The sequence below is a fragment of the Balaenoptera physalus genome, assembly GCF_965194825.1.
Source record: "Balaenoptera physalus genome assembly, chromosome: 5".
Lineage (NCBI taxonomy): Eukaryota > Metazoa > Chordata > Mammalia > Artiodactyla > Balaenopteridae > Balaenoptera > Balaenoptera physalus.
In genome coordinates this window covers 150585925-150609145 of record NC_138884.1, presented here as the reverse complement: position 1 = coordinate 150609145, position 23221 = coordinate 150585925, and the positions used below count along the sequence as shown (strand labels likewise).

At 61.0% G+C, this 23221-nt stretch overlaps 1 protein-coding gene across 6 annotated transcripts in view; it reads right to left on the bottom strand.

Annotated features, from left to right (window-relative positions):
- The window catches only part of GAK (cyclin G associated kinase), a 53842-nt gene that overhangs the window by 13675 nt on the left and 16946 nt on the right, over positions 1-23221 (bottom strand). For all 6 annotated transcript variants that reach the window (XM_082462578.1, XM_082462579.1, XM_082462581.1 and 3 more), the window contains 13 exons: positions 21573-21698; positions 20494-20583; positions 19033-19168; positions 18689-18801; positions 17071-17143; positions 15397-15520; positions 8141-8190; positions 7459-7607; positions 6966-7088; positions 6124-6257; positions 2788-2982; positions 2353-2470; positions 1975-2054 (listed from right to left, as the gene is read on the bottom strand). In XM_082462578.1, the coding sequence (XP_082318704.1) occupies positions 1975-2054; positions 2353-2470; positions 2788-2982; positions 6124-6257; positions 6966-7088; positions 7459-7607; positions 8141-8190; positions 15397-15520; positions 17071-17143; positions 18689-18801; positions 19033-19168; positions 20494-20583; positions 21573-21698 (1511 nt within the window). The remainder of the gene's footprint in view (positions 1-1974; positions 2055-2352; positions 2471-2787; positions 2983-6123; positions 6258-6965; positions 7089-7458; positions 7608-8140; positions 8191-15396; positions 15521-17070; positions 17144-18688; positions 18802-19032; positions 19169-20493; positions 20584-21572; positions 21699-23221) is intronic.

Here is a 23221-nt window from a genome sequence, read left to right as displayed (position 1 = left end):
CGTTTCTCAGTCCGAGAGTCACACCTGCCTCCTTTTCACACGTTCCAGCTCTGCGGTGAATTCCCCCTTGCACTTCCCTGAACACACGAGACAGTCGTCAATGCCGTCTCCCAGCTCCAGCATCAGGTTCACCTACGGGCCTCTCGCCCAGCTCTTCCGCTTGGTCTTCAGTCATCTAGTCTCTGAAGAGAAATGTCTGAGGACACAAGGACACCTGAAGCTCTGGGACTACCTTCCTCCAAAGGAGAAAATACCCGAAACCTTAAAGTGTGGCATTCCTCGTCTTTGTCACGTTGGCATGTAAAAAAAAAGCATGAGGTGCCAATGTGGAAAACACACTAAAAGACAAGAACACGGAGACTCTTAAAGGAGCAACAACGGGCAGAAACACAGACGTGCCCACAGCCCACGACGCTGACGCTGTGAGGGCGGCTGGGCGGCTCTCCCTGAGCCCTTACCACGGGCAGCCCTGGCGCGGCACTGCCCTGTGTGAGCCCTCCCGGGACCCCGGGCGTCAGAGCTCAGCGCTCCCGGGACCCGGGGCGTCAGAGCTCACGGCCCTCCCGGGACCCCGGGCGTCAGAGCTCACGGCCCTCCCGGGACCCCAGGCGCCAGAGCTCACGGCCCTCCCGGGACCCGGGGCGTCAGAGCTCAGCCCTCCCGGGACCCCAGGCGTCAGAGCTCAGCGCTCCCGGGACCCCGGGCGTCAGAGCTCACGGCCCTCCCGGGACCCCGGGCGTCAGAGCTCACGGCCCTCCCGGGACCCCGGGCATCAGAGCTCACGGCCCTCCCGGGACCCCGGGCGTCAGAGCTCAGCGCTCCCGGGACCCAGGGCGTCAGAGCTCAGCGCTCCCGGGACCCGGGGCGTCAGAGCTCACGGCCCTCCCGGGACCCCGGGCGTCAGAGCTCACGGCCCTCCCAGGACCCCGGGCGTCAGAGCTCAGCGCTCCCGGGACCCGTGGCGTCAGAGCTCACAGCCCTCCCGGGATCCCGGGCGCCAGAGCTCACGGCCCTCCCGGGACCCGGGGCGTCAGAGCTCAGCCCTCCCGGGACCCCGGGCGTCAGAGCTCAGCCCTCCCGGGACCCCGGGCGTCAGAGCTCACGGCCCTCCCGGGACCCCGGGCGTCAGAGCTCACGGCCCTCCCGGGACCCCGGGCGTCAGAGCTCACGGCCCTCCCGGGACCCCGGGCGTCAGAGCTCACGGCCCTCCCGGGACCCCGGGCGTCAGAGCTCACGGCCCTCCCGGGACCCCGGGCGTCAGAGCTCACGGCCCTCCCGGGACCCGGGGCGTCAGAGCTCAGCGCTCCCGGGACCCGGGGCGTCAGAGCTCACGGCCCTCCCGGGACCCCGGGCGTCAGAGCTCACGGCCCTCCCGGGACCCCGGGCGTCAGAGCTCAGCGCTCCCGGGACCCGGGGCGTCAGAGCTCACGGCCCTCCCGGGACCCCGGGCGTCAGAGCTCACGGCCCTCCCGGGACCCCGGGGGTCAGAGCTCAGCGCTCCCGGGACCCTGGGCGTCAGAGCTCACGGCCCTCCCGAGACCCCGGAGGTCAGAGCTCACGGCCCTCCTGGGACCCGGGGCGTCAGAGCTCACGGCCCTCCCGGGACCCCGGGCGTCAGAGCTCAGCGCTCCTGGAACCCCGGGGGTCAGAGCTCAGCGCTCCCGGGACCCCGGGCGTCAGAGCTCACGGCCCTCCCGGGACCCCGGGCGTCAGAGCTCACGGCCCTCCCGGGACCCCGGGCGTCAGAGCTCACGGCCCTCCCGGGACCCCGGGCGTCAGAGCTCACGGCCCTCCCGGGACCCCGGGCGTCAGAGCTCACGGCCCTCCCGGGACCCCGGGGGTCAGAGCTCAGTGCTCCTGGGACCCCGGGCCAGTATCAATCATGCCGCACTTGTCTGCACACCAGCCACGGCTGGGGATGCTTTTGCACCCCGACCCCTCTCGTCCGCCCCCCTCAGTGTGACGCCAACATACTTTGCAAATTTCACAGTAGCTGCATTCCGAGGCACAAACCCTGTGTGGAACTGGATCTGGAACATCTTCATGGACGCCATCTGCAGGGAGAAAGCGAACAGAAGGTCCTCAGGCCAGGAGCGCGATGCCAGGCCCTTCACGGGTGACCAGCTGAGAGCCCCACGCCGGGCTCCAGGGCCGGGGACACACAGAGGCTGGGGCAGCGCCCTCCCCAACAAGCGGCTCCTTGGGCCCGTGGGGAGGCCCCAGGGCCACAGCCGGGCAGGCTCTGGCTGCAGTCCCCTCTGCCCCTGCCACACAGGTGGGGACACAGAGCTCTCACTGCGCTTAGAGAACCAAGCTCGCCCACGAGCCCGGGGCCGCCCGGCGCCCGCTCACCTTAGCCTGCAGCCTTCCTCCCAGGGTGGACCTCGCGTGATAGATGATGATAAGCACGTCTCCCTGGACCGTTATGCCCAGGGGAATGACCGCTTTGCCGTCCTCGATTTTAAAATCCCTGGGGAACAGAACCAAGAAAAGCAGTGCACTTGGGTACGAGGTGCACCGTTCTGATGAACTGCGACCCACAGCGCCAGTTTCTTCTTGCCTCGCGGGTTTTTCTGCCAAATGACGTCAGGCGTGGGGGGAGGATGGTCCAGGAGAGGACTTCCAAGGAGCCACCCAGCACGAAGACCCCGAGAACTCCCCCACAGGCCCCGCCGGCCCCGCCTCCATGCCCCCCGCCCAGCCGCAGCCCCAGAGCACAATTCCCTCCTCGACGGCCCCCAGAGCATGAGGCCGCGGGGCAAGGAAGGGCCTGAGCCCCGAGCCCACCTCAGCTTGTCGTACTCCTGGGACGTGGTGGTCATACGCTCATCCCCCACGTAGACCTCGCAGAAGGGCCGGCAGCCGCTCCGCTGCTTGCTGAACAGGGGCACAGGCGTCATGACCACGGCCCTCACCAGGATGGGCTTGCTGTGGGGTGTGATGGGCTCCTCTGCCACCATGTCGCACATGTACTCGATGTACCTGGGGGGCAGGAGGCACACCATGTCACACGCGTGTTCTGTGCAGGAAACGGGCGTCTCACGCGTGCTCCGTGCTCGGCCCGCGCACCGCGTCACACACTTGCTCTGTGCAGCCCACACACCGCACGTGTGCTCCATATGTGCCCACGTGCCACGGCGCACCCGTGCTCCGTGGCTCTGGAGCCCATCAGGTCGTCAGTCTTTTTTCAATCACACGTAAGCATCTCATGCTATAAATTTCACTAAAAGCAACGTCCTAGTGTCATCTCATGAACCTTATGTTGTAATTTTCATTCAGTTCAAAATACCTTTAAATTTCCCTTGAGACTTCCTCTCTGACTCATGGGCTACTCATAGGTAGATTGTTTCACTTTGAGATATTTAAGGCTTTCCAAAGCCACCTTGCTGTCACCGGTTTCTGGGTTAATTCCACGATGGCCTGGGAACATATCTGGTATGATTTCTGTTCTTCCCCATCCGCTGCGGTTTAAGAGCCCGGAACATGACCCTTCTTCCCAAGGGCTCTGCACGCACGTTTCTGTCGTGGGTGCCCTCCGTGGCTCTGAAGCGACCTGCTGGCTTGTCCCACTGGTCACTGCCAGGGACGCTGTGACCGTCCACGTCCTGCTCTGTGGACTTGGAATCGGCTCCTCCGGCTCCCTTCGGGGATTCCACGGCTCCTCTCCGTGGTACCGCCGCAGGGCGTCCGTCTCCTGCACGGGTCTAACCCGTCTCCCGGGGACGGGCAGGAGCCGTGACTGGCTTCAAACTGACAAAAGTCGACACTCCGTCTCGCCAGAGCACTCTGGCCGCTCCCGACAGCCGTGGTGGAGACGGCCGCGTGGCAGGAGACCCGGGCGCCTCTCGCCGACAGCAAGAAGCCAGGACACCACGACCCACGTCCACAGCCCACAACCTGAGTGAGCTTGGAAGCAGATTCAAAACTGAAGGAGAAGGAGATGCCCCCGAGTCAAGGCTGAGCTGAGAAGGCAGCCTGGCCGGCGCTGAGCTGGACGCCTGACCCGCAGGGACAGAAGGCACAACACGGGTGTTTCAGCAGCGGAGCCTGTCGCACGTGCCCTGCACCCAACCCTCCTCCACCCCCGCCGTCAGTGCTACGGTGCAGGCCCGCAGGCAGCGTGTGCTCGGTGAGGGGCCCGACACACAGGGGACACTGAACCGGCTTCCCGGCCAGCCGGCTGCCTGCCTGCCTCTCCAGCCTCGACTTCTCCTTCCTGATCTCCTGGGTCACCCGAGCACGTCCCAGGCCGCTGCTCGCATCCTCTGCTGACGTAATGACGGCCCCTGAGAAGAACCTTCACTGTTTGCACCTACACTCCCACCGCCCACCTTCCGGAGCTCCTGTGCGTGGCTCTCGGCAGTGTGAACGCCAGAAGCCGAAGTGGGTTTTCCGTGTGTGTATTTTGTTCTGAGTCCCACTTGGTGTCCTCTGAGCTTCCTGGGTTCGACGTCTGCCGTTAATTTGGGGAAATTCTCAGCAACGCCTCCTCCGTGCTCCCCCTTCCTGCTCCGTCTCCCCCGGGGGCCCCAGTGGTGCGTCTGTCAGACCATCTGAGATGGCCTGACGGGTTTTTCAGTGAATGACATCTACAGACCCCTCCGAGGTCGCGGCCCTCTCCGTTTGGGTCTTCCTTGCTCCTCCCCGCCCCCACCCCCGTCATCAGAGTCTTGAACACACAGACCGGCGACCAGCGACTCCAAACGTCCCGTCACGGTTCCGGGTCCCAAGCGAAGGCTGCTTCGTCCGTCTGTCCCCAGGAGATGACCTCGTGACCCCTGAGCAGCGGCCTCCCTCTCTGACCTGTCCTGCAGGGCACAGACCACCCCCCGCCGAGTGCCCTGTGGGTGGGTGCCTGTCCCTCCTTGGATTGGGGGTGAGCCGATGGCTCCAGGATGGCTCTTCTCCAACAGGTTTGAAAAAGTCGTGCATCTGAAGCGGGCGCCGCTCTTTTTTAAGCTGTTGGGGCGGGTGGGGGATGACACTCTCTACACCTGCACGTCTCCAAGGAAGCAGCCTGGGGTCTGCTGGGGGCCCTGGGCCAGGCACACACCGGCAACAACGATACTCTCCTGGCTCTGACCCCCGACTCTGAGCGCTCCTGAGCGGCACCCCAAGCTGTTGGGGAATCCCGGATGTGCCCAGATTATGGTAAGGTGACACGCTGAAAGGGTCGGCAGCCTGTCACCCTTGCTCGGCGGCGCAGCCCTTGCTCCGCCACGCCTTCTGCATGATGGACAGGCCCGCCCCCGCCCCCCGAGCCACACGGAAGACACGACCGTGGGCCGGGCCGGCTGTCTCGGAGTACGCCCTGCCCCCGGGCAGCGAGCCATGGGGTGGGCCTCACAAGCAGGAGTGGGTCAACCACCCCACGCCGCCATCAAGGCAGTGCAGCCACCCCGAGCGGGAGGAGTGACCACAGCGGCCCCTCACTGGCCTGGACGCCTTCCCGATCTCCCTGCCAGGGCAGGGGAGGGAGGCAGCAGGGCCGAAGAGGCCCCGGCTCTCCCCACTCCTGGGCCCTGTGTTGTTCACGCCAAGGCCCTCCCCACAGAGGAAGGAGGTGCTCCCCCAGTACCCGAGGGGAGTGAGCAACTCCTCAGGCCTCAGCGTGAGGCTCCCCTCTCGCTGCAAGGTGGGTGGAGGTGGGGAAGGCGGTCTGGGAGCAGGCAGTGGCCCCAGCGGGCAGGGGCCGGGCGGTGGCCAGCTGCAGCCCCGGGAAACCATCTCCTGTGAGTCGTCAGCAGAGACAGCCTAGAAGCTGTGTGTCTCACGGACCCTGACGTGGAGGACACACGGCAGTGTTGCCACACAGCTCCCAGATGCCACTTCCCCTACCGAACGGAGCCACCAGGCCACGTGTGCAGGGGCGGCCCCAGCGCCAGCGAGCAAGTGACCTCATGCGCTAGGAAAGCTGGCGCCCAGGCGCCGGGCAGAGGCGCAGCCCCGCTGCTCGGGAGCCCCGACGGGGCAGAGATGCGGCTGCCCCGACTGCACACGCAGGCCCGCGCTCCACCCAACGCCGAGGTCCACACTCGCGTGAAACCCTGCCGTCTCCCAGCGCCCACAGCTACGACCTGGCCACGGTGACGCTGCACCCAGGCCCCACGGCGGACGCCATACCTTTTGTGGGACGGCCAGATGCCCGGCGGGCAGCGCTTCATGCTGAACATGTACACGGCGGCCTCCGCGGTGCTGAAGAGCCGGCAGAAGCACAGGAAAGAGCAGACGGCCACGGCAGACGCGGCCCTCCCGTCCTAGGACAGAGGCACGGGGCAGGCTCAGGCGGCACTCACTCCCCCAGGACAGTCAGGGCCTGCGCCTGCGGCCGGGGCTCATCAGGGGACTCAGGAAAACCCACCTGATGAGGCGAGCATTCAGGGAGCGGGGAGCACGGGCTCCGCAGCAGAACGCACGAGGCGGCTGAACACGTGCCGCTCTGCGTCAGGGTCCCCACCCGACCTCCGCGCGGCACGCCCATGCTCACCCTCACGAACCCTCTGCAGTGCCACCCCTGGTGTGACGGTCACCCACACCAGGACGGCAGTACTGACCTTCGAGGGCGGGTTCTGGCAGGTGCCCCACTGGGTGTGATACCCACAAACCCTCAGCCCCAGGATGGGCTCAGAGACGGGGTCCCAGGAGGCAGGTTGGCCTCTGTACGTGGGTGCTGCCACGAGGGGGCCCGCACCTTCCATAAAAGGGGTGGGGGGGGACCCTCAGTGAGGGCAGTCTTCTGCCAGAAGGCCCTGCTGCCGGGGACCCAGCTGTGACCCACAGAAGGTGCCAGGAGCCGCCTTGGGGCACCGGGCCTGGGCCGCCAGCCGCAGACCCCAGGGCAGAACTGCTGCTCCCGGGAGTGGTGGGCGCCGGGGTCACCACTCGGGACACCCGGCCGCCCCCGCCTGACCCTCTGGATGTCCCCTCCGTCCCTTGAGTGTCCCAGGGCGGGGCAGCGTGCTCACCATACAGTGCACCACGCAGACGTTCCCGGGGTCCTGGCGCAGCCAGGCGTGCATGTTCCTGCAGAGGCTGTACAGGCTACGGAGGCTCGGGGCCCGCCGGGCTGCCCAGCCACACTCGGAGACCTGCAGGGAGGGCAGCTCGCCAGCCGGGGCGCAGACACACGGGCCCCACCTAAAGCACCCCACCACCCCCACACCACGCGCCGCCCCTCAGCCCCCAGGCGCGCGACAGGACTCGGGAGCCAGGCTCTGGCAGACGTGGCAGAAGGAGCGTAGCACCTGCCCTGTCTGCGCTCAGGGTCAGTATAAATACTGTAAAAAGCGTCCACGTCCCGAGCGTTTAGCCGCCAAGGAAACTGCGTGACCTCGCGTTCCCTCTGGAGGCACCTCAGGCTCAGCGATCCTCAGGGACCCCTGATAAGACCCCGCCCCTTCCACGCCGTGTCACAGGCGGGCCACACTAGGCTGAGCATCAGCCAGAGCCCGCGCTCACCCGGTTGTGGAACTTGGAGGCCCGGTACGTCCTCGGGGACAGGTTGTAGACAGCATAGCGGCCCGGGTGCTTCGAGTCCAGAAACAACCGCACGTCTTCGATGTTGTTCTTGATGGCCGACTCCACGCCTTCCGCCGGGAATGACATCACTGCAAGAGAGGAGCCCCTGCAACCTCTACAACCACAGGCCGGACGGTCGGGCATGCACGGGGGCCTGCTCCGCGTGGCCGCTGACCCAAAGGTACGGTGAGTCCTGAGAAGGGGCGGAGCAGCGGCCTACAAGCCCTGCCCCACCACCCATCACATCCTCTGGGATCCCCAGACGGTGCCCCGAGACCCTCCTGAGACGCAGCTTCTGCCGCAGAGCCTGAAGCACCACAGGATCTCCCCAAGCATCTAGATTGTGGTTTTTGCCTGGAGACCCACATTTTAATACGTGTGGTCTCGCGTTATTTCCCTCATGACCTCAGCGTTTCAGAAGGTTCCAGACCAGGGGGAGAAGCTGGGTTGACACTGGCATTATCCACCGCAGGGCCTAGAGGCACACTGGATGCAGGGCTGGACACCCTAGGCTACATCTCAGGTGAGTGAGTGGCTGCCCAAGAGGCCAGAATCCCACGCACCGTCCTCAGACAGGAAAGAACCAGAAGTTCACCCTTATGGTTAAAGCTGGCAAACGTACCTGCAATTCTGGATGTGATGTAAGAAATATCCAAATCTCCCTTTGCATAACTGGAATTAAAAAAAAAAAAGGGCACTTGGTTATTATAGGAAATTTCTATGGTTAATTCACAAGAGCTTAAACTGAAGCAAGTCCTTGAGAGGCCGGGGTGGGTGGGGGTGGCCCTCACCGTTCAGGCTGCAGCTCCCGGGGACACTGTATGTGCACGTGTCAGTGTGCACGTGTCAGTGTGCACGTGTGTACCTGGGTGACTGTGTGCACGCGTGTGTGGGCATGTGTGGAGCTGACATCTACCTAAGAGGTGGATGAGAAATTATAAACTGCAAGGGGTGGAGAGGCAGGGGTCCCGATAGGAAGGGTCTTTAATTCTCTTACTACCAGAAGTTTGGACATAAGGAGCTGGTTTGGGAGAGAGATGACAACAAAAATGGAAGACAGAGTTTTCTGACCCCGTACAAAATGTCTGGCTAATGAGAAAAAATTACAAGGCACATGGAATGGCAAAAAGCAGAATCTGAAGAGACAGAACACGCATCAGAACCAGACGTGGCAGGGATGTTGGAATTATCAGACCGGGACTTAAGACAACTGTGGTCAATGTGCTGAGGGCTCTAATGAAAAAGTAGACAGCATGCAGGACATATGGGGAATGTGAGCAGAGAGGTGGAAATCCTAAGGAAGAACCAAAAAGAAACGCCAGAGATCAGAGCCCTGCAGCAGAAATGAAGGTTGCCTTTGATGGGCTGATTAGACTGGACACGGCTGAGGAAGGAACCTCTGAGCGAAAGGACATCTCAACAGAGTCCCTGAAAACCCAAAAGCAAAGAGAAAAGGCTGAAAAGAACAGAACAAAACATCTAAGGCCTGTGGGGTTAGAAGGTGTAACATAATGGAGAATCCAGAAGGAAAAGACAGAGAAGAACAGAAGAAATACTGAAACATTTTAACTGAGAATTTTCCCAAATCAATGTCAGACACCAAACCACAGATCCAGGAAGCCCAGAGAACACCCAGCAGGACAAATGCTGGAAAAACTACACCTGGGCATGTCGGTTTCAACTTAGAGAAAATCAAAGATAAAGAAAAAAAATCCCAAAGGAGCTGAGGGAGTGGGAGGGGAGGGGGACACTTTACCTACAGGGGAACTGAGATAAGAATTACATCTGACCTCTCCTTAGAAACCATGCAAGCAAAGAGTGAAGCAAGATATTTACAGCATTGAGAGAAACACCAGCAGCCCAGGATTCTGTACGCTGAGAAATTATCCTCCAGAAGTGAGGAGAAGTAAAGACTTTCTCAGACAGAAATTGGGGGAGTTTGTTGCCAGTAGATCTGCCTTCTAGAAATGTTTAAAAAAAAAAAGTTCCTTAGAAAGAAGGAAAATGATAAAGGTCGGAAACTCAGATCTACTAAAGAAAGGAAGAGCATCAAAGAAGAAATAAGTGAAAGTAAAATAAAGATGTTTATTTTTCTTATTGTTAATTTATCTGATAAGTTTGTTCAAAATAATAATGGCAATAATACACCCAGATAGGTATGCCTATGTACATATTTCACGTATAGACACACATACTCAAACATGCCTGTGTACAAGTGAAATGAACAATGATGCAAGAGCCAGGAGAGAGGAATTAGGATTTCTGTGGCATTATGAAGCATACCCACTGCCTGGGAAGCGATAATATGCTATTTGAAAGTGAACTTGGGTTAGCTGGTAAGTGGGCACACTCTAGGGCGACCACTGAAAACAGCAGAAAAAAGAAGTATAACTGATAAGGTCGAAAGGAGAGAAAAGGGATCGTATAAAATGCTCAATTAAAACCACAGAGGACAGAAAAAGAGTGGAAGACAAAAAAGCACCAAAGAACAACGGCGAAGACTAGAAAACAGTAACAAATAGGGTGGCTATTAATCCAACCCCAGGTGCCGCGGAGACACTGCGGGCTCGGCTGCAGCCCCGTGCAGTGAAGCAAAGGGGCCACGCGCATGGACGTTTTGGTTCCCAGCGCGTCTAAACGTCACGTTTACGCAACACTGTGGTCTATTAATGTGCAACAGTGTTATGCCCAAAAGACAGTGCCCATCCCTGTAACTAAAAATGCTTTATTGTTAACAAATGCTAACCATTGTCTGAGCCTTCAGTGAGTCTCAGCAGTAACATCAAAGACCACTGACTACAGATACCATAACAAATACAATAATGAGGAAATGTTTGAAGTACTTCGAGAATTACCAAAACGGGACACAGAGACACAAAGTCAGCAGATGCTCTTGGAAAAAGGTGCCGACAGACTCGCTTGACGCAGGGCGGCCACAGACCCTCACTGCGTAAGAAGCGCAGTAAAGCGGGGTCAGCCTGTGTACCAATAAACACTTTAAACACCAACGGTCTAAATACACCAATCAACACAGAGCTTGTCAGAGTGGATCAAAATATATGACCCAACTATGCCATCTACAAAGTAATATGAAGCTGAGCATCTCCTTGTAGTTTATTCATAGTTTGTCCTCTGTTAATTTCCTTTAGGCATTTTTTTCATTTTCCTATTAATTTTCATAATCCACTGTATATAATGGATACTATTTGTTTGTGAGTTACATAGTTTGAACGTATTTACTCCCAATCAGTGCCACATCTTTTTGTTAAAGAAATGTGTTTTTTCAAGGAACAGAGAATTTTTAAGTTAGTTAAATTTATTAACCATTTTCTCCATGGCTTATATATTTTTTGTCCCATTTAAGATATCTTCCTTACTCTGGTGTTATAAAAATGTTCCTCTATATTTTATTAGTTTTTCCTAAGAAATTGCCTTTCACAATTAGATCTTTTAACAAATCAGAACTACTGTATCTGGCTGTTATTAGACGGGACCCAATTCTTTCTTCTTCTGCACGGCTACCCGTGGTCTCAGCAACACAGGCCCATTCGTCTGTTATTTTCTTTTAGACTCACATTGCATGTTTTATACTATCCCCACCCAAGTACATGTCAAGCGTGAGTCTAAACACTTGTAACAACACAACAGATGTTTGAAAAAAATTGATAAAGAACAGGGTTTGTCTCTTCTTATTTTTAAAAACATTGCCGGCAATTTTGGATAACTTACATGTGAATTTTGAGATTGAGATCTGTGGAAACAACATCAGGATTTTTAGTTTTATGGCAAAGAACTTAAAGATTAACTGAGGAGCAACACGACCTTTACGATATGAATTCACCTACACGTAAAGACGGCGCACTTCCCCACTCCCGTCTAATGTTTCGGTCGTCAGTGTCAGCAGGGTGCAGCGGCAGCACGCGGTGCCCTCCGCAGGCCGGGCCTGGGCAGGAGTCAGTCGCGCTGCTGCGGGAAGCCCCCCGCCGCCTGTGTAGCCAGCAGGAGAGTCAGCACCACGGAGACCAACTGTTCCCAAACTGACCATGAAGTAGATAAAACGCTACACCCTCAACGACCGTGCAGGCAACTTGACAGGTTTATTCCAGAATTCATGTGAAGAAACAGATGAGTGAGAATGGCCAATGTGCTTGGGGGGAGGGAGGAAGGCCTGTCGCCCAGACAACAGAGCGCGGGCCGCGGGGCCGAGAGGGGCTCGCAGGACGACCCGGGACAGCGCCTGGCTTGGTCGTCGGCAGAGGGGCTGCGCCTGTCAGGGGGGAGTGAGCAAGAATCGAGAAAAGTCCCCTGAGGGAGGTCCAGGTGGATTAAAAAGCCAAATGTGCAACAACAAAGCTATTAAAAGGTACATTTATAATAAATTCAGACATTTAAAACGTGTGTGTGTGTTTTTTCCACCACACCGCGTGGCTTGTGGGATCTTAGTTCCCTGACCAGGGATCGTACCCGGGCCCTCGGCAGTGAAAGCGCCAAGTCCTAACCACTGGACCGCCAGGGAAGTCCCTAGGATGTGTTTTAAATCAGGTCTGATCTATTTACAACTTGGGGCACGAAAGGCTTCCTAAACGAGAAGACAAAAGACGGAAAGGGAACTGTGAAAAACTTGTGTTTTAATTAAAACGAGCAACAGACAAGAAGAAAGCATTTGCCGTGCTTACCCTGTATGAAAAAGCTGGTCTATAGAATGTAATGTAAAATCAGTAAGAAAAACAAAAACACAACATGAAAAAGACAGCAGGGTAAGAGCAGCACTTCACGGGGACACGCGGCCAGAGGTTCGCGCCCCCAGGCCCACGGGGCTCCACGTGGGATACCTAGTGCTGGGGAAGCTGGCAGGGCCCGGCCACCCACCCCGCTGTCCCCGAGGAGGGGCCGGGGCACCCGTGGCAGTGGGGAGGGGCAGGTCAACACTGAGAGTGCAGACACCGCCGGGCTGGGAACTCGGGGTGCCTGGTGGGGGCGTCTGTGAGGACCTGGCACGGGGGCTCTAGGACGTGTGGACGTGTAGGGTCTGACCTAAAACTGGTGAGAAACAAATGAGACCACAGGCAGGTGAGTGCTCAGGGTCAGGCCCACAAGCCAGCCACGCCTCTTGGAGGCCACATGGGACAGGCTGCACACGCGGGGACGGTCCTCCTCCGGATAGACCCCGGGACTCCGGGGTCCACATACCCTGAGACGAAGGGCCTGCCTGCGGCCGAGGGGCTGGCAGTGGCCCTGGAGGGCCTCCATCACCAGGCGCTAACTGGACCTCCCTGTGGCAGGCCTGAAGCCCAGCACACGGGGCTCCGCCTGGAGGACCCCCTCAGTGAGCTCGAGCCCCGCGGCCGCTGCGCCTGTCTGACCCTGCAGGGTGAAGGCCGTTTCCGTGCGGGTCCTCTGCTCGTTTGTGGGTTTGGCGAACAAGGAACCAGGAGGTGTTCACTGCAGACGTGCAAGCCTGTCACTGCTGGGATGCCCCCCGGCTGCAGCCAGCATCCTTCGAGACCAGGTCCCCGTGCCTGGCTCCTTCCCTGTGACGGGGACAGGGGCAGGGTGGGGTGGCCTCCCTGCTTTCCGGGAAGCCCCGGGGTCCAGCCCACCGCCTCCTGGCCTCGCGGAGGCCGTCCCTTCTGTGGGAAGGGCAGTTACAGGCCACAGTCCAGGGCCGGGGCTGTCACCGGCCCTGGGCCTTCTCAGTGGGGAGTCCCCAAACAAATGAGCTCACACTGTATTTCTAAACCAACTTCACAAACACAGGGGCTCCCAGACTTCCTTCACTGCTGGCAGGCGTCCTGGGCGAAAGGCGGTACCCAGCCTGCCCCTGGTCCTCAGAGGGGCTGCAGGCAAGGCTAGCCCCGGCAGGCGTCCGGCGAGAGCAGGAGGGCTCTCCCCGTTCTCACGACTGACAGGAGTGGCCATGCGCCCCAAATGCCTGTAGAAAACGTGGTCCATGCGGAGACCTGCAGCCTGGGGAGCCGAGGGCTCAAGTGCCCCATGAACAGCCCCACGGGCCCCGGTCTCTGGGGCCCGTCCTCGCAGCTCGGCTGGGAATACAGTGGGTCCGTCAGTCTGTCCGTGACTCCACGGGGAGCTGAGCTGTGTCCTTTCTCTGAAACAACTCGCAGCTACGAGGACCGCTCGGCAGTGGGTCTCATGTGTCCTCCGGAGATTCGGGACCCTGGGGGTGGTCTTGGGACCCGACGCACGCACCTTTCCCCTTACTCTAGGAAACCCCCGTTCCTACTCCTACGAGGACCTGCCCTCGGGTGTGTGCAGCACCATGCCACCATGCGGCCTGGTTGTGCCACCAGCCTGAGGCACATCAGGCTCACTAACATGGCTGTGAGTCAAGTCGGGCATGAAGGCAGCTAAATCCGGGCAGAGCTCCGTCACCCCCACCCTCACAGGCAACTCTCAGGCCCGACCATTCACGCGAAACTCTGCTTTTCAGAACACGAGCAGGTACGTGATGCCCAGCGCGCCACCCCCCCACGTGCCCGTCATCATGGTTCCTGGGTGCAGAAGCCGGGGCAGCGTCCATTCTCCCAGCAGCCTCCCCCGAGGCCAGGGACGCTGGGCCCACTAGAGACCTGCGGGGGCGGGGAGATGGCGTCTCAGCCGTGTGGGAACTTGGTTTCTTTCCTTGGGCGAGGCCGAGTGGCTTCTCTCACGTCCCGTTCATTGTCGTCGGGTCTGCCATTCCAGCCCGGGTCAGCCCCGAGACCCCATGATGAACCCCACTGGGAGGAAGATGGGAGGACAAGAGTGGGGCCATGGGACCCGCTGCCCTGACGCCTCCCCTGTCGGCAGAAAGTATGGGGACGGCCGCGGGCCGGGGTGCGGCCACACGCACGCAGAGCGGCCTGCTCAGCGCCGTCACGTGAGATCACCCCGCCCTGGGAGTGCGGCTGCAGGAACACCACGGGCAGGTGATAGGTAAGCGCCGAGCAGTCACCTCCGCCCGTCCACGCCCCGTCCGGGACCCTCTGGCCTTCGCACCCAGAGCCTCGGCCCACATGACGCTCCCGTCTCCGTGGACAAGACTCCAGAGAGCCGGGCACCATGAATGCACAATCGTACATCTGACCCTTCCACCAGCTACGAGGTGCAGCCCGGGATGTTGCAAAGGGCCACAGACGCAGGTGCGAGCAGGCACCCTGCACTGCCAGACCCCTGCGCTCAGTGGGAACTGAGTTTCTTCTCGTCATGTAAGGTCACATCAGAGGCAAAGCACACGGGGGCCACGGAGCCCACCGACAGCAGCACACACACGTGTGCACGCACACGCTAGCTCTCACACACAACACACGTGTGCTCCCATGCACGCACGTGCTCACATGTGGGCACACTCGTGCACAAACCCGTGGGCTGTTGCCTGTGTCGCCAACAGTTGTGGACACAAAACAATGATCACAGCACAAAGAAAATGAGGCCAAGGCCCGCACGACTTGTGGAGGACCACGGGGCTCACAGACACGACAAACCACTGCCCCTGCCCCTGGACGAGGCAGGTGACACGTCAGAGGTAACCCCCAACGCTCCCGGAAACTCCCTGGTCAAAGCCGAGACCGCTCGGAGGACGGCACGAACAGGTCGTGTACTGTGGCCACGGTCTCCGTGGACAGGGCCCCCCTCAGGGAAGGGATGCGGCCGGAGCCAGCGTGTCTGCTTTCCCACCGTGCTCCCTCCACTGAGGGGGAAGAAGCGCAGCCGGGGACCGATGGCTGAGCCCACGCAGGGGGGCCGGGCTGGCGCTGAGCACGGGCCGCTCACCCACGGCCCCAAGGGCGGGTTCGGCCAGGCTTGGAGGCAGGGCCGCACCCAGGGTTCCGAAAGTTCACTGCAGAGAACCCACGAGCCGGTGCGCCCTCGACTCACTTGGCAACGGACTGGATGACCTTGGAGGAGGTGTCCTTGATGTTGGTGAAGAGGCGCTCGGTGCTGCCCCGCAGGATGTCCAGGAGCCCGCCATAGGGCTGGTCGTACTCGGCGACCACCAGGCCTGCAAGCAGAGACGAGCCTTAGGATGTGGCAGGGCCCGCCAGAGCCACCAGCACCTGCAGCGGCCACGCGTCCCCCGACCCAGCCACCAGCGCTCCGCATCCGGGCGCAGCACCCGCGGAGCGTGCAGCCAGGCACCCCGGGCCCTCTCGCAAGGGCAGGACCTGGACCCCATCGGCGGGCTGGAGCCTCTGGGCGCACGCGGGCGTCCCTGGCTCCAGGACGTTCACCCCACTCACTCTGAGCGCTCGCTGGACACCAGCAGGGACCTCGCCACTGACAGACACGTGCCAGGGCCCAGCCAGGGCCACCAGCCCGCCCCCGAGGTACGGACACTCCGGCACACACAGAAGCCGCAGACGCACGGCGGAGGGGAGAGTGCGGGAGCAGGGCCGTGCGGGCGGCCCCGGCCGGGCACAGGAAGGCCACGGGAGCCGCAGCTCAGTGGGTCTGCGGCGGAGCGGCCTCCTGGCCGCCACCCTGATGAGACTGGAGCGGTGGCCCACGAGGGCTCCGAGACCCCAGAGCCCTGGGGTGCGGGCTGCAGCGGTGGCTGTGGAGGCGCAGAGAGCGGGGGCGGTCTGCGGCCTCTCCGCCACCCGGGCCCTGCCTGCGCGACGCCTTCGCCGGGCGCCCCACGCGCGTGCGCGGCATGGTCTCGTCTCGGCGCCTCGAGGCGGCCCCATGGCGCTGGTGGGCAAGGGGCCAGGACATGGGCTGGCCAGCTGCCGAGTGACCCCCGGGGCCGAGAGCTGCGGGAGGACCTGGGAGGTGGACTCCGTGCCCCAACGGCGAGGTGGGCAGCGGCCCTGGGGGCACAGGGCAGAGGCAGGTCCTGGCAGGACTCCCGGAAGTTTCCCGGGCCGGGGCGCTAAGCCCTGGCTGCAGCCCACCTCCCGGGACACACCGCGTCGCACCAGCACTGGGTGCCCAGACCCGCCCAGCACGCCGGACAATCGGAGCGCGAACCTCTCAGCAAACATGCCCGAGTCGTGAGAAAAGCCCACCAGCCCCACTTGTCCTGCTGCCACAACTGTCTCCCCACCTGAGCCCCTCTTCTCAACCAGCGGACTCGGACCCTCTGGTCCCCGGACCCCCGCACGGCCACTCTATTTTCTCACATACCCCCTCCTGATGTGCCGCCCTCACGGTCGCTGTGGGCTGGCCGTGGAAGGCGCACCCCCACTACCTGGGCAGGGGCCGTGCTCACCAGTGACTTGTGGGGGCAGCTGGGCCCAAGGGGCCAGAGGCCGAGGTGGCCACACAGGCAGGCACCCCATAGCCCTGTGGGCCAGGTGCCGGGGCTCGGAAGACCCGGGCTGCCCTGACAGCACAGGGAGGGGACAGCCAGCCCTTGGTCTCTGTCCTCCTTCCTTGTTCTAAACCGCAGCCTGAGTGGCAGCCCCGCTGAGTTCTGGGGGTGCTAGGGAGCCATGAACCTGAGACTGGTCCTGGGGACCCCAAACGTGCAGCCTGCCTCGCGCTGCCGGGCCCCAGCCCGCAAGAGCACGACTGGGTGCCCGGCGCGCGGCAGGCGCGAGAAGTACTCACCTCCACCGCAGCCGCTGCCTGTGGAGCCCGCAGGAGGGGCCGCGTGCCCGTAGCCTCCATTCTGCTCCAGGAGCTGTAAGGATCCCAGCGCGGGTCAGGCACCGCGCAGGCGCCACGCGTTTGGGGCACATCGCTCCCCGAGTCCACCCTCCTCCACCTGATTTACTACAAAAGCCACGAAGGAACCTCCCAGTGTCTCGACAAATCTTGGACCCCAGGGCCGATCCTCGGGGTCGCCCGGGCGCACGGCTCCATCGCCTTAACAGAGGCGGCAGCCGTGAACGCCGCCACCCGCCAAGGCCACAGGCTCTGCTGTCGACACAGGAGCCGGTGGGGGGGGTGCCGCCATGCAGCGGGGCCGCAGGCTGCACAGCGAGGCGCCATCTCCCACGGGCCAAGCCCGAGGCTGGCGCCGGCTGCTGCAACGACACCAAAACCTTTGCGGAGACTTGTGGCGCCCCTGGCGATGGGCTAGGCCGACCCTGGGACGTCGGTGCCGCGCTGAGCCCCACTCGAGTGCCGGCCTCGCACTCGTCCCACTTTAGCTACGTGTAGCTCCACAGCTGCTCTGTTTATAAGTTATATAGAAGTCGCTTTGCGGTTTCTCGTGGGGTTTTAAGAAACGTTCTTTTCACCAGGTTAACGTTTTACCACGTTAGGCTCAGCAACAAGATACACGTGGTGTGGCTTCTGTGCCCTGTGGTGCATTGGAGGCGACCAGTGTTAATAGGAACGCTCCACAGGGTCTTACAAGCAACACACAGGCTGGCGTGAAGCAGGTGTGTCTGCTAGACCGACCGTGTCTTTTCCTCACAGACCCCCAGTTCTGTGGTTTCATCAGCTACGTGACAGCACACAGCCTCTCCCAAAGCGACTGCAGGCCGCCACACCTCCTCCGAAGTTCCAGGGAACGAAGGCGCCCCGAGGCCCGGCGGAGGACACGCTGCGGCCTCGGGCTCTCCTGAGTCCCTCCCCACACGCCCGCTTATGGATTCAGCCCATCTCCCATGCGGTGCTCTCCTGGTTTCAGAGTCTATTGGGGCCTGTGTGCCCGTGCTGCCCCGTGGGCGGCTGGCTTCTCTCCCCGCGAGGCCCCGGGCAGAAGAACCCTACAGAAGGGGTTTAACGTCTGACCCGCAGGCCCTGGGTTCTAGAAGTGCTAAGAGCACAACGTGCTCACGAGCCCCACTGCCCACTGGTCTGTGTCGTTCCATGGGCATCTCCACCCACACCGCGGAGCAGGGCCAGCGGCACACGTGCAGACTGGCTGCCCCAGATTATGGGCCCCCCTACGCCACCGGAGCCTCTGCCACCCACCTGGGGCACACGTTTTCTGTAAAGGCCACTGGGCAGCCCAGGCTGACCTGTGACGGCTACCGGCCTCTATGAACCGCACCTACTGGACATCTGGGTCCGCTTCCAGCCCCTGCCTTCCAGCCCTTCCCCCGGCTCTGCTTCAAACTCCGGAGACCCCACATGGCGTCACACTTCTCCTCAGGCGACCCCGCGGCCTGGGGGCTCCTCCATGTGCGAGGGCCGCGAGCCCCGTGGACCTGGGTCACCCGGCTCTAAAGCGGCGTCGAGACAGTGGGACCGCAAGCTGCACGCGGAGGCCTACCTCGGTGATGGGCGACTTGGGGTTCACGCTGCGGGCGGCTGCGATCTCCTGGAGCTGGTTCACCAGCTCCGTGATGGACAGCCGCTCCTCGGGGTTGACCCTGAGCATGGCACCTAGGGCAGAGGCAGCGTGTGCTCGTCCCGTGGGCGCCGAGGCCGGGGTCCTGGGCGGCAAGCACCACCTGCTCTGCAGGGGCTAGGGACCCCGGAGGCCCCGCGTTTTGCTTACGTTACTGATTTTAAAAGCAAGCGAGGGATGACAACGTGAGGAACAAAATCGCCGGAAGCAGCCACTCGGGACGAGTGTTCACAGGGGTGCCGGGGACGCCGGCAGGTGGGACTTACGGATGAGGCCGTGGAACACGGAGTAGCGTGTGTCGTCGGCAGGGATCGCGTACTTCCCGTTGACGATGCGAAGCTTCGCCCCGTCCTCAAACGGGTGCTGCCCGAAGCAGAGCAGGTACAGGATGCAGCCCAGGGCCTGCGGGAGATGGGCAAGGCCTGCCGGGTCTGATCTGTGCCCCCGCCCATCTGGCCGCGGTCCACGCTTGCCAGGCACAGAGACTATCCCGGTCAGAGCGGCCAACAAACTCCAACCCTTCGCTCTGATCAAAAGGTCCTTCCAAGATGCAAAGTTCCTACAACCCAGTGTGGGGATCTACCAGCCGGCCGGCTGTGCAGAGGGGCACATGGCCGGGCGACTGCAAGGAAGGTGTCCCCGCCATGCTTCTCTGGGCTAACGTGAGCGCTGGGGATGAATCTGGGGGCTGGCGAGGCTCCACGGCGTCGGCCCTGAACCCAAACGTCAGTGTCCCCACCATGTTTCCACCACAGCACCAGCCACGGGAGCACGGTGGGGAACCAAACCCGACCAGTGTGTTGGGGGAGCAGCCCATTCTGGGCCCAGACCAGGCCAAGCCCCGGCGCCGACTCCAGACCCACCTTCCAACTCCCGCGTGTGTGCGTGCACGTGGTTCTTGGGCTGGGACAGGCTGAGGGCGCCCACCTGGGGTTGACCAGCTCATGTGTGTCAAAGAGTCTCCACCTACCCCCAGGACGGGGACTCACATCCACGGCGGGGCTGAGGCCGGACTCGGGCCTGATGGGCCTAGACCAGAAGCCTCGAGGCGCGGGGGTTCAGGGCCATCTGTCCCTGCTCTTAGGGACACCAGGGAGGCCTCAGGACACCTCAGACGGGCAGGAGCAGTGCCCTGTGCTCGGCGCTATGCTCCCCGAGCTCTGTACCTGACTCTGAACCAAGGGGTCAGCAGATACCCGCTCAGCCAGGCCCCACACTCACCGCATACAAGGACTGCCCTCCATCGATGGGACATGTTCCAGGAGACGTGAAGGGTCACCCCAAGTGTGTGGCCTGACCTCACTTTGAGACCCCCTGCAAGGCATCAGGCCCGGCCATCGCTCCGGCCATCACCAGGTCAGCATATAGCTGCAAGGCCATCTGGGAGGTCCTCTATCTGGCCACGTGAACTGTGGCTTCATGAACCCCCAGCCCCGTGAAGGGGCTCCGACCAGTAGAGCTCAGGCCCAAGGGTGCAGGAGCGACCTGTCTCAGGCCCAGAGCCCGCACAGCACCTGCACCCATTCTGCTACCCACCCCCCGACCCCACCCCACCCCCATCAGCACATCTCCGCTAACAGCATCACAAGCGCCGTTGAAAAAAAGTAAGAACAAGCAAAGAGGAAAAGAGAAGGGAGGCTGAGGGGACCAGCAGGCTGGAGCCTGCGCCCCAGGGCCTTGTGCCAGCTGTGGCGGGGCTGCCCACGCACTGCGGGCAAGCGGCTTACCCAGATGTCCTGCTTCTCGCCAATCGGAAAGTTCGAGTACAGGTCCACGATCTCCGGCGTCCTGTACATGGGAGTCGTGTTCCTGGTGATCTAAAGAAAGGACACAAACGTATCAGAGGAAAAGTCACAGGCAAGCGATAGCCGCTACGTTGCACGGTGGTCCCTGCACCGCGGCAGTCGGCGCCCGCCAAGAGCCCTGGCCCAGGGCAGTCCCACGAGCGGCTCTGTGGCTGGGCCCCGCCGGGAGGGGGTCAAGGAACATGGGGGCCAGCACGAAGCATGTCTGGGGCATTTCCGCGCCACAGCAACTATGGACACACAGAACCGTGACCCGTGAAGAGAACGGCGCCCACGAGTCCTCGTCAACAACGAACAGGTGGGGGCTTGGGGCACCAGGTGCGGGAGCGGGACGGGGGCGGGGCCGCGCAGCTCTGCGGATCCGCCCTGGGAAACGTGACTCAGAGCCCCACCAGGCGGCTCCAGCCCGGCCCCCGCTCACGCGGCCAAGGCTTTCCGCCCCCTCAATTCTGCCCACCACCTGGCAGGGAACGCGTCTGCAGCCCCGAGACGTGGGCGCGTCACTGGGAGCGCAGGTCCCGAGGCACAGCAGGGCGCGGGTGGCCAGGAATAGACACCTGCCTGGCGGAGCCTCCACCCAGCGCTCCGCTTCAGGACCCGGCTCCATCTCGGATCGCTCTCTCTGCTTGTGCGGCCCCCGTGGGCTGCTTACGTGCATGGGCTGACGGTGGCACCCTCCCCCCCCACCACGGCCCACCCGTCTCCCCTGCGGCTCCTGTGGGAGCTGCCCAATGTCCCTTGAAGGTAGGTTTTTACATGATTTTTTAAATTGCTGCGTTTGGGATAATGAAAAAGTCCTGGAGAGGACAGAGGTGCTGTGGAGACGTGAAAGCAATGAAGGCCACTGAACCGCGTGCTTAAAAGTGGCTAAGGTGGTAAATTTCATGTTACATTTTTTGCTACAACAAGAAAAGGCAAGGCAGAAACAGCCAGGGGTGGGGTGTGGTGAGTGAGGGTGCTTCCCGGGCCTCCCGAGCCCCCCGGCCCGGGCCCGCGCTCACCTCCTCCTCCACCAGGGCCCGGCGCTGGGCGCTCCAGCTGTAGTCCGGGTAGTGCGATATGGTCGTGGCACTGCCGAAGTCGCACAGCTTAATGGTCCCCTGGTTACTGAGCAGTAAATTTTCAACCTGCGAAGTTCCAAAGACGGTCTTTATGAACTCGGGCTGCAGGCTGGACCGTGGACACGCATGGGGCGTGGCGCCCGGTGGGGAGAGGCCCTGAAGGCAGAGAGGCCAGGAGGCCTCCCGGGCCTGGGGACACTTCTTTCTGAGCAAAGTCGGTGCATGTACCTCGAAATGGGATGCTCAGAGAAACAAACGGAAGTTAAAATCCACGACAAATCAAAGATAACTTGACCTAGTAACGTAGGATATACAATGAAAGCCTTTAAAAAACTTATAACATGAAAAAAATGAACATAGCATTTAAAAGTAATCAAACACATCAATAACTAAAGAAGAAATCTAACTAAAGATACACAAAAGACCTCTTATTCAGAAACTGTGAATAAATGAGACGAATTTTTAAATCCAAAACAAACAGGGACCCAGACTGCACTCCTAACAGGAAGGCACAGACCCACCCACGGCTCCGTGAGCCAGGGCCCACCACCAGCCCACACGCTAAGCGTGGCTTTATCTTTTGAATGGTCAAAAAAATTCAGAAGATCGGGATTCCGTGACCCAGGTGAGGAGCAGCTTCACCGACCCAGCCACACCTGCTCGACCCAGCAGCCAGGATGCGCGCAGTCTACCAGCCCCACTCTGGGCAGAGTCAAGGCAATTCCAGTCAGAAGCTGACAAACTGATTCAAAAATTTACAGGCCGACCCCGCTTTACTGAGCTTCTTACGCAGAAGGGTCTGTGGCCGCCCCGCGCCAAGCGAGTCTGTCGACGCCTTTTTCCAACAGCATCTGCTCACTTTGGGTCTCTGGGCCCCGTTTTGGTAATTCTTGAAATACTTCAAACTTTTCCTCATTATTGTATTTGTTATGGTATCTGTGGTCAAGTGGTCTTTGATGTTACTGATGAGACTTGCTGAAGGCTCAGACAATGGTTAGCATTTCTTAACAACAAAACATTTTTAGTTAAAGGGATGGACACTGTCTTTTGGGCATAACTCTGTTGCACGTTAATAGACCACAGTGTCATGTAAACGTAACGCTTAGATGCGCTAGGAACCAAAATGTCCAAGTGGCCCCTTTGCCGCGGTCCCCGCTTCACTGCACAGGGCTGGAGCTGAGCCCGCAGTGTCTCCTTGGCGCCTGGGTGGAGACACCAGGAGCTGACAAGAGCCCCACGGTCCCAGGCGACCAGGCGCCTGCCCATCGTGAGCTCTGGTACAGAGGCCAAGGAGCACCAGGGCCAGGATCCACCGACAGCCCCCCCACGAGGCAGCGCTGTGGGAAGGAGCCTTGGATGCCACCCGGCCAGGGTGCTGAAGACCCCCATGACAAGCCCAGGACGACTCACCCCCAAACACAAGGGAATGACCAACAGGGTGAAAGTGCAGCCGGAGGAGCGAGGTCTGCCCCACCTGCACTGACACGGGGCTGCACCACAGGACACCAGGTCCCCAGGAACAGGACAAGACAGGACAAAGCCCGTCATCAGAAAGAAAGCCCAGTGGAACCCACACAACTGCTGAGACC